The following is a 16,842-nucleotide window of genomic DNA, read 5'->3' as shown; positions in this document are numbered from 1 at the left end:
TAATGATTCTACTGGTCCACAACCTAAGGTTCATGCTTCATTGACACTGGAAGATGTGAAGCAAAGCTGACTTTCGTAGGAATTGATCTCAGAACTCAAAGAACCAGAATAAATGTCAAGGCATTTCAGCCAACACACTAATGTTTTCTTCTATATCCCTATATCATAGTGTGTGTGTGTGTGTGTGTGTGTGTGTGTGTGTGTGTGTGTGTGTGTGTGTGTGTGTATGCAAATGAAGATGGTGAAGTAACCTATTTTGTGTATGTTAAATTATTCGTGGTATCACTTACCTCAATAAATTTGTAGTTGGGTTTTGTGCAGAGATGCTCAAGAGGTTTCAATGAAGAACAGTAATTCAACTGCAAAAAGAAAAACTTAAATATATTTATCTATCTATACACACACACACACACACACACACACACACACATATACATATATATATAAGTATATATATATATATATATATATATATATATATATATATATATATATATATCAAGTACACACACACTGGTTGAGCTGAGTATCCTGTTGTTGCAGGGTAATTTCCACAATAGAATGCCTTAACAGATGTTCAGAATAGCACACCTGCACAAGGAGGATTTTCTCCATTTTGATAGGGATTTTTCAAATGTGTTTTTCAACACAGCATTGCAAAAAAGTTTTAGGAAATTTATGCAATCATCTTTTTAACCCTTCTTTTCCAGACACCAATTTTGTTCAATTTGTTTTTGCACTATAAACTTAAAAACAATGGGGGACACTTTCTTGGTGAAAAAAAAATAAAAAGACATTTTTGAAACTTTCTGAATTTTGTCAAACACCTTTCCCCAAATTTGTACTGATTTTGGCATTTTTTTTTCTGCACTATGCACAGTCTTGTAGGTACTTCCAGTTAACCCCTATGTTACATGGCTGTAACTCCACCTCCTTCTCATTAAACACTTTAGTTAGGATGTCTCTAAATCTTTGATTATCCAAAGGATCCTTAAGCTTCCATATCTTTCTTTTTCAGCTTGGTCTGGTTCTTGAAATCCTTCTAACCTGTAGTCTGAAATCACCAATGACTAACCTATGCAGAGAGGTACATTCTTCACTCGGGAAAGTCTATGCATTTTAGAGCAACCATGTATCTTAGTTTCTGGTGAGAATGTAGTCAATCTGACTAGCTTGCCTACCAAATTGATAGGTTATCAGGTGACAGGCAGCCCTCCTGAAGTTGCTGAACTTGCTGATGACAGAGTTCTGGTGACAAACACAGTAAGGGAAGCAGAGGAATTGATGCAGGAGGTGGAGACTGTATTGATGAGTGAGGGGCTGAAAATGAATGAGAATAAGATGAAGTATCTGGTAAAGAACATTAAGTCAGAGAAGATTATGAATGTAGGCGGGAAGCCACTAGAGTTGGTCGAGGACTTCCTGTAGCTGGGAGTAAAGATTGGGAACACAGAGGATAATATACATATATGTTTAGAAAAATCCAAGAAGTATACAAGAAAATAATTTAAGTTTTTGCTAATAAAATAGAAGAAAATGTTTCTTACTTTATCATAATTAACAATGAAGTATTCTGGATATTTCTCCACAAGATGGATCACAAGATGGCTACCACTACAAAAATAAAACAAAATATTAATAATAGTTTCAAATTTAGGTATAAGATCAGCAATTTAGATAGAGGGGTTTAGTTGATTACATCAACTGATCCTTTTTGAACTCAAAAATTAAAGAGGCAGAAGAAATGACACCAAGTGCTAGGTTGACAGGTGATGGAGACAATACAAAGACAGACATAAAGTGTGGAGATTTATGTTAAGTAGAATGATTTAAAAAAAAAAAATAAAATGTAAGTAAACAGGAATGGCTGTGTGGTAAGTAGCTTGCTTACCAACCACATGGTTCTGGGTTCAGTCCCACTGCATGGCACCTTGGGCAAGTGTCTTGTACTATAGCCTCGGGCCAACCAAAGCCTTGTGAGTGGATTTGGTAGACGGAAATTGAAAGAAGCCCGTCGTATATATATATATATATATATATATATATATATATATATATGTATATGTATGTGTGTGTGTGTTTGTCCCCCCTCCACCAACATCGCTTGACAACTGATACTGGTGTGTTTATGTCCCCGTAACTTAGCGGTTTGGCAGAAGAGACCGATAGAATAAGTACTAGGCTTACAAAGAATAAGTCCTGGGGTCGATTTGCTCGACTAAAGGCGGTGCTCCAGCATGGCCACAGTCAAATGACTGAAACAAATAAAAGAGTAAAAGAGTAAAGAGTATAGTATACAAACATGTTGATGACAAAACAGCCCTTCTGATACAGGAGGATGTCTATTTTGGGGCCACACCAGGAACTGCACAAATCCTAAATCAACCTGATTACTAAGGGCAGATACCCTCTCCAACAGTCATTCTCTGACCTACAGGTGTAATTTTAGAGTGATTCAATCCACTCTTGCCATTTCTGCCACTCTCACCCGACCTTCAAAAACTCACTCATGGATAGCTACTCCCTCTCTATGCTTACCTTCCTTTTTAAGTTGATAAGAGCTTAACCAAAGAGGAAAGCATTTGTTCTCAGCCCTCTTAAAACTTGTCCACCACACAACATTTTTGGCAACAGCTACCACACAGAAGACTACCTTCCCGGCCCAGTTAATGATGGGCAGTGGATCAATCTTCAAAAAGGACTTGGCTGACAGCTGGAATTATCCTACACACAGCAGCAGCTGCTCGAAGTAATTCCACAAGTCAGACACTGAACAAATGTGTAGAGAATGGTTTCATCACTCTCAGATAGGTGCATTTCAGATTGGTTCATCTGATGATACTTCTCTGCTTGCAGAGTTTATCTCAAACTAGTAGCACTATCAGGTGAGAGACTTCTGGAAGTTATCTACAGGAATCTCTGATCAGAAACTATTCTGAAACAAAGACAAGTTCGTTCATGACACTCAGTTTCTTCGAAAATATCATCATTCTTCCCTTCTACTAAACCTCTGTAAATTGCTAAAGTGGAACCACCACTGATCCTATTGTCTGGCTGATATAGGTTGGTAAGTGTCTGACAACACTCAAGGTATAACCATCTTTATCTTCATACAAATTTGGGATGTGAGATTGATCAATACTTGGTAGCATAAGAGAAGCTAATTCTTTTGAAAGCAAAATAGTTACATGTTGCCACATTTCAAGCAAGCACATACCAGTTGAATTTGTAGTAACGCCGTGCGCATGCGTAGTCTCATGCATGCGTGGAATTAAACAAGCAAGCGTTCCCGCTTTAATCTTTCTCTTTTTCGGTTGGCCGACCATGAGCACGGACGTGTCAAGAGTGTCTCTAATACTCCAGCCTGGAGACAGTCTCTTTACGTGTTAAGCTGTCTCTCTACATCTTTCGGACTTACACTCGACAGCTCGCTCACAACTACAGAATAACGTCTCAACAACTATGCTCATACACAACAGAAGCTGTAACAACAAGAACTAAAGATGTATATATTTACCACCTGAATAAGTGTTGTTTAAGTTGATGGTCTGGAGTTCAGCGTTCCGTTATATTCTAATTTTATAGTAGGAAAGTCAGGTATACATCTAAAGATGTATAACCCACTTTCTACTAAAAATTCATAGAATAAAAACACCAAGTTCAAAACTGAAGTATTTTCTAGCTATGACACTTTAATCTAGTTTATTCTCTTAGATTTTCCAGTCAATGCCATTTTATCAGTATGTGATCTATTGTTTTAAAAATATTGTACTGCTTCACTGTGACAATATTGTGATGCCATACTTTCTTAGTACTGTTGATTCAAACTAATAATATATATATAGACTAAAGAAAATTACACTGAGATGCAATAACAGCCAAGTGAGTGACATCATAGTCAAGATACGGAGGAGGGGATTCAATTAATCAAGATATTTTTATGTTTTTTGCTTGCTGAGTTTGATACAAAGTGCAGTACCCAGAACCTTTGAGGGCTTTTTGAGACTATTGAGCTTTTAACATTCTATTTAAACTGCTGCAGATCAACACCTACAGAAAAGACATAAGCAAAGAGAAGATTCTAAAAGATCAATGTTCTGAGCAAGAAGGACAGGGAAATTGGTTAGGTGTTAGACTGAAGGGGTTCAGAGTAACAATAGTGATGAAAAGTAGAGAAACAAGTGGGTTGGAGGTGCACAAGTGAAGGAGATATGAGATCAACCAGCTCTGGGGGAAAAAAAAACATTTTAGTATTCTTTTTCATTATCTTAGTCATTTAACTTCCTGTGGAGCGTAGGATGCCAACAAGAGGAATCTTTATCCCTAGGTGTGGCAGCCTGCCAGTGCTTCAATTTCTGTGGATCTTCTCCATGTTGATTTTGGTCAGCCATGTTTGTGTCTCCCTTAGTGTGCACATTGGAGGGCTTGCTTTTATAATATTGGAAACAGGTTTCCATAGGATGTATCACAGCCAACCCCATTTCCTTTTCTTTTAGTATAGCATGCTATATCACATATTCATTTAAGATTAATATTTATTTTGGGTCTCACAAAAGTAATGACAAGTGACTGAGACCTTGGCGATATGCTGTGCTTGAGAAGATTCGTCAAGCCAAGTGAAATCATAGTTGTGGCCGTTACCAGTGTCATTGTAGTCAAGGCTATTGCTAGTGTCATGTAAGTGGCACGTAAAAGTCACCCGTTACACACTTGCAGTGGTTGGTGTTAGGAAGGGCAGCCAGCTGTAGAAAACATGCCAAATCAGATTGGAACCTGGTGCAGCCCTCTGGCTTACCAGTTCCAGTCAAACCATCTAACCTATGCCAGCATTGAAAGCAGATGTTAAACGATGATGATGATGATTTAATATTGATAAAATAATAAATATGAAATAAATTGAAGGTGTTTACCCAAAAATATGCTGTTGTTCCAGCTATAACCATCTCACCTTTATGCATATTCATGACTACATTATGTAATGTGTGGTTGTATTTTTTAAGATGGTTGTGTGTGATTTGAAGAAATTTAGCTGTTATTTTGAGCAGTATGAGCAACCACATAGAGTACACTCATTAGCTTGGAGACAAGTACAAATATAACCATAATATGTTGTTGTTGGCACTCCGTCGCTTATGACGTCGAGGGTTCCAGTTGATCCGATCAACGCAACAGCCTGCTCGTGAAATTAACGTGCAAGTGGCTGAGCATTCCACAGACACGTGTACCCTTAACGTAGTTCTCGGGGAGATTCAGCGTGACACAGAGTGTGACAAGGCTGGCTCTTTGAAATACAGGTACAACAGAAACAGGAAGAGGAAGAAAGAGTGAGAGGAAGTTGTGGTGGATGAGTACAGCAGGGTTTGCCACCATCCCCCTGCTGGAGTCTCATGGAGCTTTAGGTGTTTTTTGCTCAATAAACACTCACAACGCCCGGTCTGGGAATCGAAACCGCGATCCTATGACTGTGAGTCCGCTGCCCTAACCACTGGGCCATTGCGCCTCCTATAACCATAATATACTGTGATTTAAATATGTCATTCATTTATAAGGCAATTTTAAATTTGTATAATAATAATATTCAGTATATCTTGTTTCTCTATCTACATCATGCCATTAGGCTATAGGCAGATAATCAAATTGAAGTTGTGGGCTAAAACATTTTAATTAATTACAAACACACTCTGAGTGTTGAGGAAAAGAATCATTACCTTAGTGGTTAATTCTAGCCAAGAAAAGTAGGGGAAACAAATTAAGGATTTCATCATCATCATCATCGTTTAACGTCCGCTTTCCATGCTAGCATGGGTTGGACGATTTGACTGAGGACTGGTGAAACCGGATGGCAACACCAGGCTCCAGTCTGATTTGGCAGTGTTTCTACAGCTGGATGCCCTTCCTAACGCCAACCACTCAGAGAGTGTAGTGAGTGCTTTTACGTGTCACCTGCACGGAGGCCGGTAGTCGGTACAAGACACAATGCACAATATGACATAGAGAATAATTTTCTTTAATTGATAGAGTAAATAGTCACTGAATGTCAACTTATTTTAAATGAAGTTACTTTGATCTCTGAATAGCAAATATAATACAAAAGGAATTAAAAAGAGAACATACACAAAGCCAGCTCCACCAGTGACAAAAAGCCTACGTTGGAATATATTGAGTGAGTCAACTGAAAGAGGAAAAAGATAACAATTAAAGCATATTTATGCATTTGGATGTTACCTGTCACACAGCACGTAATGTTACGTAGTTATTATGATAAAATTTTACTTTATTCGAACTCCAGTGTTTATACAAAAATAATGAAATGAATACCAATTTTTAAAATAAATATTTATCAAATTTCAATAAAATGAAATAAAAGACATTTTTTATTTACGTATTTGTATTAAGCTTACATTATCAATAAGAATAATACTGTTTAACTATTAATTTATTAAAAACTAGCTTAAAAGCTGCACTCCGTGTGGACTTTCAGGCTAACTCTTGCAGAGGGCTAATTGGGCTTGTAGCCCAAAACTGTTGTTGGCACTCCGTCGCTTACGACGTCGAGGGTTCCAGTTGATCCGATCAATGGAACAGCCTGCTCGTGAAATTAACGTGCAAGTGGCTGAGCACTCCACAGACACGTGTACCCTTAACGTAGTTCTCAGGGGTGTTCAGCGTGACACAGTGTGACAAGGCTGACCCTTTGAATTGCAGGCACAACAGAAACAGGAAGTAAGAGTGAGAGAAAGTTTTGGTGAAAGAGTACAGTAGGGTTCGCCACCATCCCCTGCCGGAGCCTTGTGGAGCTTTAGGTGTTTTCGTTCAATAAACACTCACAACGCCCGGTCTGGGAATCAAAACCGCGATCCTATGACCGCGAGTCCGCTGCCCTAACCACTGGGCCATTGCGCCTCCGCAGCCCAAAACTAGAGAGAGCTAAAAAGCATGACTAAAATGTCTACAATGATGAGATACCAGCTGGTTATGAAATTATGTGGGTAGCAGCAGCGGTCATATGTGACATGGAGGAGGTGGTGTTGATATTACAAATGAGAAAAAAAGAAACCATCAAATGGAAAGGCCAGACGCTCGAGATGGTCATTCAAGCGTCGAACGAAATGCTAGAAAATTTGCCCAATAGGGTGTTTGTAGGGGAGGGGCTAACTATGAGAGTAGCCATTGAGGGACGTAGGCCTCGTTGCTTCAAATGTGGAGAAAAGGGTCACGTCTGCTCAAAGTGCATGAATAAGAAAGATGAAGCCCCCTCCCAAAAAGCTGCAAAGGTGGTAAAAGGAAGAAAGGAAAAGCCAGAAAATACAACAGAAATGGAAGAGGGAACAATGGCAGAAAAAAAGAAACAGATAAGAGCGATGAAATAGAGTATACCACAGTATTGTACAAAAGAGAAAAAGCATAAGTCTCAGAGTCCCCTCCCCAAACAAAAAAAAATCAGTTAAGCACAGAACAGAGACACAAAGCAAAATTCCCCAAACCAACCCCATGGTGAAACCTTTTACCAAACCCCTCCCCAAAACACAAGAAAGAATTGTTTCATACATGGAAAAAAAAATGAGCCGTTGTCTACCATCATAAGAGCGCACCACAAGGCTCGAGTTTTCAAAATAACTAAAGATACGCCCCTAAATATTAGATTCGTAAAAATGGACACGGGCCTATTTTTGGAACTGAAGGGAAGGTATCCAGAGGATATCAGAGACGTCAGCTTTGAAATGGCCATTCTAGATGTGACTCACAAGAGTAAACAGTCCTTCAGGTTGCTGGCTGTCTATGCTCCTAAGGAGTGTAGGCAGTCTGGTTTTTATCGAGACTTAGAGCACTTTCTAGTGACGTCAAAAACGGTAGTTCTGTTAGGAGACTTTAACACTATCCTCGATGCACAGGTGGATAGTGTTGGCTCAACTCATAGGAGGAGAAATCCTGGCCTCAAGGGTCTACTAGAGAGCTATAATCTAGTAGACCGTTACAGACTGGATAAGCCGAGTGTTCCACATTGGACGTGGAGTAATAACGACGGCTCACATAAATCTTATATAGACAGGGTATTCAATAGAGAAAGAGATTGGAATACTTTTAGTTGTCCACAATTTTGTATTGTACCTTACACAGATCACAAATTTATGACATGTGAGGTGCGTATAGTTAAATGTCATAGCCAGGGACCCAGGTACTGGAAGATGAATAAGTCTATTTTGACTTGTGAAGCCTTCCGTGCCCAAATTAAGGAATTAGTACAGAGGGCACTATGTGGCGCCATCATTAATAATAGATGGTAGCACACCCTCAAGAGAGCCATTTGTTTAGAGTCTATTAGATTTAGCAATCAGCTAAGTTTAGATAGATCGAGAATAGAAAGGGAACTAGTTAAGAATTTAGATGAGGTTATGGAATCTAGGGCTGGAGTGCTGGCGGTGAGAACAGTCTTGTGCCATCACCTTAAAGCATTTTGCCTGGTTGTTTGGGCAGAGTGACATGCTTGAGCATGGGGAGTCCCTAAAGGGCTTCCTCGCTGGTGGGCTGCGATTCTCAGCACGTGAGGCAGAATGCTGTGAAGGCCCAATTATACCTACGGAGGTAAAAGAGGTGTTGGCCAAGTGTGCTTTTACGTGTCACCCGCACGAAAACGGCCACGCTCGAAATGGTGTCTTTTATGTGCCACCCACACAAGAGCCAGTCCAGAGGCACTGGCAACGATCTCGCTCGAAAACCCTACAAGGCCAGTCAGGCGGTACTGGCAACGGTCACGCTCAGGATGGTACATCTTATGTGCCACCTGCACAAGAGCCAGTCCAGAGGCCCTGGCAACGATCTCACTTGGCTTGCCGGGTCTTCTCATGCACAGCACATTTCCAAAGGTCTCGGTCAGTAGTCATCGCCTCGGTGAGGCCCAATGTTCGAAGGTCTTGCCTCACCACCTCAGCCCAGGTCTTCCTGGGCCTACCTCTTCCACGGGTTCCCTCAACTGTTAGGGAGTGGCATTTTTTCACGCAGCTATCCTCATTCATTCTCACCACATGTCCAAACCAGCGCAATCGTCTCTCTTGCACACCACAACTGATGCTTCTTATGTTCAGCTTTTCTCTCAAGATACTTACACTCTGATGGGTATGCACATTTACATTACACATCCAGCGGAGCATACTGGCTTCATTCCTTGCGAGCTTACGCATGTCCTCAGCAGTCACAGCCCATGTTTCACTGCCATGTAGCATGGCTGTTCGTACACATGCGTCATACAGTCTGCCTTTTACTCTGAGTGAGAGTCCCTTTGTCGCCAGCAGAGGTAAGAGCTCTCTAAACTTGGCCCAGGCTATTCTTATTCTAGCAGTTACACTTTCAGCGCACCCACCCCCACTACTAACTTGGTCACCCAGATAGCGGAAGCTATCGACTACCTCTAGTTTTTCACCCTGGAATGAGATAGAAGTTGTTTCCTGTTTGTTTACAGTGTTTATTGCACCTGAACATCTGCCACATACAAAAACTAACTTCGTAGTTAATCTGCCTTTGATATTGCTGCACCTCTTATGTGTCCATAGCTTGCACCGGGTACATCTTATAGAGTTACTACCTACTCCTTTACTGCATACTGAGCAGGGCCATCTACCTGAAGGGGTTTGTGTTTTATCTACCTTCCTACTTATTAGGATTTTGGTTTTTGCTAGGTTGACTTTAAGGCCCTTCGATTCTAGTCCTTGCTTCCACACCTTAAACTTCTCCTCTAGTTCTGATAGTGACTGCGCAATTAGTGCAAGGTCATCAGCATAGAGGAGCGCCCAGGGGCAACCTGTCTTGAATTCCTCTGTGATCGCTTGGAGGACTATGATAAATAGGAGGGGGCTGAGGACAGAACCTTGGTGGACCCCTACCTTTACCCGGAATTCATTACTGTACTCATTTCCAACGCTCACCTTACTGACAGCATCTCTGTACATGGCTCGCACAGCTCTTACTAACCATTCTTCTATTTCAAGTTTCCTCATTGACCACCAGATAAGGGATCGGGGGACCCTGTCAAAGGTTCTCTCCATGTCAACGAAGGCCAGGTACAGAGGTTTATCCTTGGCTAGATATTTCTCCTGCAGCTGTCTCACTAGAAATATGGCATCAGTGGTGCTTTTACCTGGCACGAACCCAAACTGCATCTCATCTAAATTGATTCGCTCCCTAATTAGTTGGGCTATGACCCTCTCCGTAACTTTCATAACCTGATCTAACAGCTTGATGCCTCTGTAATTATTAGTATCTAAAGCATCACCTTTACCTTTGTAGCAGTTTACTATGGTGCTGCTACACCAGTCATTGGGTATGACTCCTTCGTGTATCACCTGGTTCGTAATACGGGTGACTAGGCTGTAGCCAACACTGCCAGATATTTTGAGCATCTCTGCAGTGATTCCTGATGGGCCGGGGGCTTTCCCTGTCTTCTACACACATACATAGATGTGTATATAATGTATATATCCGCATTTCACATGTATACATTCATCGACGTGGAATTTACCGGTTAACTACTACATTAAGATTAAATCTGGGTCATTTTCTAACCGCATGGATATATAAGACAGCAGTATAGTGCGAATGCCCCATTCACCGATATACACCTACAGGGTTTTACCCCCCAGACTTTGGGAGGTCATAAGTAAAAGGACAGAATGAAGCGTTGGACCTTACCTTGCCGACCGCAGCGGGGTACACGATCGCTCCTAATCAGAACACGTCTTTCTCGTAACGTCGCTGTTTTCTCACTGGCCCCACGTGCTAGCCTTCGACAGCGTGTCACCGACTTCCGATCTGGCTTCACCTCTGTTTGCCTCACCCCTCTCCACCACAACACATAGCTCGTCACAGCCCAAACACCACATTATATAAATTAATATATGAAAGCAATTATATCACCATTAAATAAAGGAAAAGACATTTAACAAAGTATTTCTTCTTTCTTTCTACTTCCTGCCTTCCTATAGAGAAGACGTGAATTTTTTTTGTCTCTCATTCACATCTAACTTCGCGTTCAAAATAATAATTTTTCTATCGTCTTGGCCTAACAGCCCTTACCGTTTGTTTTCACTGTTCTGTCTTGTTCTCACTGTCCTGTTCTTATTTACACTTTCACCCTTCGCAAAAAATTACAAATTTAATTAATTAATTTGCTTTGCGGGAAAGACTGTTCCAACGAAGTCGTGTATTGTCCTTGCCTTCGAAACGCGGAGTAGATGGAACAGAGACAACTGAAGAAGGGAAATATTCTTTATGTTGCATGTCTCGTTTCTCTGTTTGTTTTTTTCGTTGTTCGAAAAAAAAAGTTCGTTTTCTGTCTTCATCTTTATGTTTTCGTTTCTCATTGTGTTTAACGTTTTTGTGATGTCCTGTACCCATATATGCATGTATGTATACATGTAGATGTAGGTATGTACATATATATATATGGATTTATGCATATATTTATATATTATTTATGTCATTATATACTTGTTTACTTTCTTAGTGTAGGCATGGCTATATGGTAAAGAAGAATGTTTCCTAACCATGTGGTTTCTGGTTTAATCTCACTATGCAACATTTTGCCCCAAGCATCTGCTACTATAAAACCAGGTTGATGAAAGCCTTGAGAGTGAATTTGGTTGACAGAAACTGAAAGAAGCTTCTATTGTACATATGTGTATGTATCTGTCTGACTAACTATGTCTGTCTGTCTATTTACTTGGCTGTCTATCATTTTATATGTTTTAGTATACTAATATTAATGTTATACATAATATATATCTCATTGGTGATTGCCAAAATACAGGGGTAAGTTCTCTGCAAACAATTTGGTTTTCATTTCATAGCTGAAACTTTTTCTTCTTTACTTACCTCACTGATATCCATAATAAAAATACAATTGCAGAACCACAGTTAGCCAGTTAGTTCAGACGCACACACACACACAATGGCCTCTTACATAGTTTTATCCTGCAAGGACCAAACCTGGAACCATGTGGTTGCCAAGTATGGTTTTGATGAAGAATAAACAGAGCTTTACTGAATTTATAGATTACTGCTAGACAGATTAGATTGTGCAACAGAAAATTAGATTTTAGAGAGAATGCTGGTTTTGCAAGGTTTGGTTTGCCAAATGGCTGTTGAAGTGGAATAGAATTGTTATCACATTTGTGGTATTTGTTTCTAAGTACCAGTTGGTTGCCTTGGACACCATGGCCACCAAGATGTTGTTGAGATGTTCTTCATGAGCACTGTCATTTTGAGCTTTGGATCACTTTTGAAGGCCTTTCTCACAGCCAAACGGTTGACAACTTGAGCTTTGCCTGATTGCGGTCGATCTTTGAGGTCTTTCCCATTCTTGAGCCTCTCTGCGATGTTGAGCTGCTTGGTGATGTCAGACTTGTTGTGGCCCACACACAGGAGAGCTGAAATCTTGATTCTTTTTTGCTTCCATCCCAATATATGTGCACACAATGCAACATATTTAAAGTTCTATTTTCCCCAGCATGTTTTGATGACACATGCTGGAAAAGTAGAGCATTAATCATATTTCATGGCACCTTCTCTATCACACACGTTAACTCTCTAAAGATCAAAAGGCCAGTACAATGCACTCTTTGTGGTGTCGATCTAAGTGAACTAAAAGGAAACTTGTTTTTAATGTGAACCAGTCTTTTCAGACTGACTAAAGATACAGTGATGCGTGAAGTCAGAGTTATTCTTTTACTAATTCAGCCAATGAACTAAGGCCATGCTTGAGAACCACCTTCAAAGGTTCCAAATTTGGATTTGCTGTGGTAAGCAACAAATCTGTTTACTGTAGTAAACATATCGTTAATTATAAATCTCAGGTTAGGCTACATTTATATGCGTGTGTGTGGAGGCGCAATGGCCCAGTGGTTAGGGCAGCGGACTCGCGGTCATAGGATCGCGGTTTCGATTTCCAGACCGGGCGTTGTGAGTGTTTATTGAGTGAAAAAACACCTAAAGCTCCACGAGGCTCTGGCAAGGGATGGTGGCGAACCCTACTGTACTCTTTCACCACAACTTTCTCTCACTCTTACTTCCTGTTTCTGTTGTACCTGTAGTTCAAAGGGCCAGCCTTGTCACACTGTGTCACGCTGAGTATCCCCGAGAACTACGTTAAGGGTACACGTGTCTGTGTAGTACTCAGCCACTTGCACGTTAATTTCACGAGCAGGCTGTTCCGTTGATCGGATCAACTGGAACTCTCGTCGTCGTAAGCGATGGAGTGCCAACAACGACCTCTGATCTAGCACACTTGTGATCAACAGCATTCCTGTCACAATGATTCTATCTTTTATACAGAACTACCTTATTTAATAAGGTCTCTCTCTCTCCCTGCCCCCCCCCCCCCCCCCAATAATATAGCAGTTCTCAGTCTTTATGACTTTGTGGCAAACTGAAAAAAATAAAAACTTACTAGCGTATTTCTTATGGGAAATTAAAAAAGATTTGGTTTGGACACAAGTTGATAATAACAATCAAGTGTTCTTCCCTTTTCAAGACTGTAGAATGAATGGTTTATGAGAGATCTACCTGCTATTTCTACCAGGCTCTTTCTATCTATTGGCTAGAAAACTGACTGATTGGTCAGTTGTGGTGTTTTATTGTTTCATTAATAAACCGATTAGCAATATCTCGTAATAAAGTACCATTTCAAGCCAGAAGATGATGTCTCTATGCTATCATCTACAGTCTTTAAAACGAAAGGACGCTTAGGATGAAATAGACATACAAAAGCAAGGACTGGATACGGTTGAAACACCTTTGTATATAGGTTTTTTCGATCGTGGCAGACCTCTGGCTAAACAGATCAAGGAGGACCTCGGGTTAAACAACAACAACATTCCGTCACAAATTTTGCTTTAGTAATGTTTAAAGTTGTCTCGCTTGAAACACAATTTTTTACTTAGAATTTTTTCAATATGTATCACGTCTATCTATCGATTTTTCCATTTTCTTTTCTCATACATAAATGATAATATACCCATTTACATCGATGAGAAGCTAACATATTTTTAGTATTTCACCAATACACTAGATTAAACTGGGAAACTTGGATGCTAATATCCCTTTAAGAGGTATATATCCTCATAATAATAAGTGTGTTATTTCTTTACTACCCACAAGAGGCTACTCACAGAGGGGACAAACAATGACAGACAAACGAATTAAGTCGATTATATCGACCCCAGTGCGTAACTGGTACTTATTTAATCGACCCCGAAAGGATGAAAGGCAAAATCGACCTCAGCAGAATTTGAACTCAGAACGTAGCGGCAGACGAAATACCGCTAAGCATTTCGCCCAGCGTGCTAACATTTCTGCCAGCTCGCCGCTGTGTGTGTGTGTGTGTGTGTGTGTGTGTGTGTGTGTGTGTGTGTGTGTGTGTGTGTGTGTGTGTGTGTTTGTGTGTGTGTGTGTGTGTGTGTGTGTGTGTGTGTGTGTGTGTGTGTGTGTACAAAGGAAGGATGAAAAGCTCATAGACTGTGATGGAGTAATGCAAGAGCTGTAAAATCTTACCTGCATTAATTTCAGCTCTTGGTAATAATAACGCCATTGTTTATTCCAGGTAAATTGACATCTGTAAGAACGACCGTGCGAACTCAAAAAGGAGAAATGGTGACGAATGAAAAATCAGAGGACTCCTTTTATTTAAACGTGTCACACGGTCGAACACAAAATAATATATCAGAGATGATATACAAATATGTTATACTACGATAACATAGACGACCAGTAATGAAACACCACAACCGTAACAGATATTTATTGTTGCATAAAAGTGTAAGTGTGAGTGTGAATGCGACATATAATAACATGATCAAAGACAGGCCGTCGTACAAAGAAAAGTGTGTATGTGAGTGATACATGTATGTGTATGTGAGATATTACACCAGATAGAAAGAGTCAGTAACATGTGAGCATTTTTACCAGTTCTGAGTACACTATAGGAAAAGTCTGTATGTGAAAGTAGTTGAGGCTGTGAGTGTGGCAGTGCGATCACTAGTTGTGATGTTGTGGCTTCCATGCCGGGCTGTGATTCTTGTTATACAGATGTTCGTCGCTGGCTGAAATTCTTGTCTGTTTATTTATCGTGGTGAAGCTGAGTCACCTAACAGAATCGAAGAGAGAGATGTGCCGCGGTGGTTTAGTTTGGTGTACATAGTAAGTCGTGTAGACGCTGGTGGAGATTGATGCTGGTTAGTAGTAATCGTAGAATTGTGTTGGTCATGACGATGATGCTGGTCAGTAGTCGTAGACTCGTGTTGCTGGTGTGGCGACGGCGGTGGGTGGTCATCGTTGGACGAAGCTGTTGATGTGTCGCTGGAACTGCTGCTGCTGCTGTCGTGTGGTACACGGAACAGATCTCAAAGAGAAACTGAACCGAGACGAATTTGGCCGCCGAGTTAAAGCTATTTATAACAAACTACCGGCTCCCGAAGACTTCAGAAAAATACTCTATCACGTGACCTTATTAGGGGCCGTGATTGGTCAGTTTGCGTTCTGGCGGGAACGGTTCGAAGAAGTTGCCGCTTCGAATAATAATCAGTCACGTGATGACAAGGAATGGGTTCTCCGCTACGCCCGCGTTTGTTTATATTTAAATGAGAAGAATGGCGATAGTAGTTTTGTATCTAATGGCGATAGGTAGTTTTGTATGTATTGGCGATCGAGGTGTTAGTTTCACTACACATCTAACTAATTTGCTATAAAACTAACCTGAAATTGCTTTTGGTCAGTCAGGAAGATTTTTTTTCTAATTTTATAAAAGAAGTCCCCAAAAGGAATGTACTTCTGCCAAATGCTGAGTAAAAGAGAGGAAGAATTCTGTTAGAGTTTTGTACATATGATAATTTTCTAGCTAAAGTAAGTCAGGAAAACTAGGTATGTATGTATGTATGCATGTATGTGTGTGTATGCATGTATGTATGCATGCATGCATACATGGATATGTTTATCAATGATTGTGTATACCAGATCAAATATCTTGTTGAGGTTTTAAGTTCATGGGTAGGAGGTAACTCTAAAGTGATGTAAGCCATGTAGTATCAGATTAAGTGATAAGGTTAACATAATTGAATAAATCTTTTAATGGTAATGCAGTGGGTGAGCCCGGTTACAGGACTGGGTCAAGGAAAATGGTAAAAAGAATAAACCTGTACAATTCAAAAATAATGTTTTCCTGTTTCTCTTTTAAACAGAACCCCTCTGATCCCTGTATACTCCTTTGGAGAGAATGATCTTTTTCTGCAGCTGAGTTCTGAAGGACAGCCATGGCTGAAGTGGCTTCAGGTGAAATTCACAAAATATACCGGTATTGCACCAGTAATCTTCCATGGAAGGGGTATTTTTAACTATACATTTGGAATTGTGCCTTTCCGGAAACCTATTAATACTGTTGGTAACTATTAACCCTTTTCCGCCTCTTTCCTTCACATCTTTTTCCACACACAGTGTATTTAGGCTGCATTATTTAATCAGTTTTTGTTTTTTCAAATGAGTGGGATTTTGTTGTGAGAAAGATTGAGTTGTTGCCCCTTGCATGTCAAGTGACCAGATAGAAGCAAGTTCTGTTATTGGTTTGTTTCAGCATCAGTTGAAAACCAAGTAGATTTTGCTTATGTGTACATGTGTATATGTGTCATCAGTATCATCGTCATTTAACGTCTGTTGTCCATGCTGGCATGGGTTGGATGCTTTGACCAGGGCTGGCAAGCTGGAAGGCTACACCAGACACCAGTCTGCTTTGTCGTGGTTTCTATGGCAACATCATTATCATCATTTAACAAGGAGAATATCTTCTCTGAGACGATTTCTGAA

General features: G+C 40.3%; 1 protein-coding gene across 1 annotated transcript in view; it reads right to left on the bottom strand.

Moving 5' to 3' along the window:
* The window catches only part of LOC149136766 (UDP-D-glucose 4,6-dehydratase-like), a 33,401-nt gene extending 18,823 nt beyond the window's left edge, over nucleotides 1-14,578 (bottom strand). Inside the window, exons 1-5 of the mRNA XM_089348422.1 lie at nucleotides 14,542-14,578; nucleotides 10,684-10,866; nucleotides 6,115-6,172; nucleotides 1,548-1,614; nucleotides 291-359 (exon numbers count right to left, since the gene is read on the bottom strand). Coding sequence (XP_089204548.1) covers nucleotides 291-359; nucleotides 1,548-1,614; nucleotides 6,115-6,172; nucleotides 10,684-10,866; nucleotides 14,542-14,578 — 414 coding nt within the window. The remainder of the gene's footprint in view (nucleotides 1-290; nucleotides 360-1,547; nucleotides 1,615-6,114; nucleotides 6,173-10,683; nucleotides 10,867-14,541) is intronic.
* Between the last annotated feature and the right edge of the window lie 2,264 nt (nucleotides 14,579-16,842).

Source organism: Octopus bimaculoides, chromosome 3 (assembly GCF_046866305.1).
Source record: "Octopus bimaculoides isolate indiv1 chromosome 3, ASM4686630v1, whole genome shotgun sequence".
NCBI classification, from domain to species: domain Eukaryota; kingdom Metazoa; phylum Mollusca; class Cephalopoda; order Octopoda; family Octopodidae; genus Octopus; species Octopus bimaculoides.
Note: the sequence above shows the minus strand (reverse complement) of the source record. Positions and strands in the feature narration are given on the sequence as shown.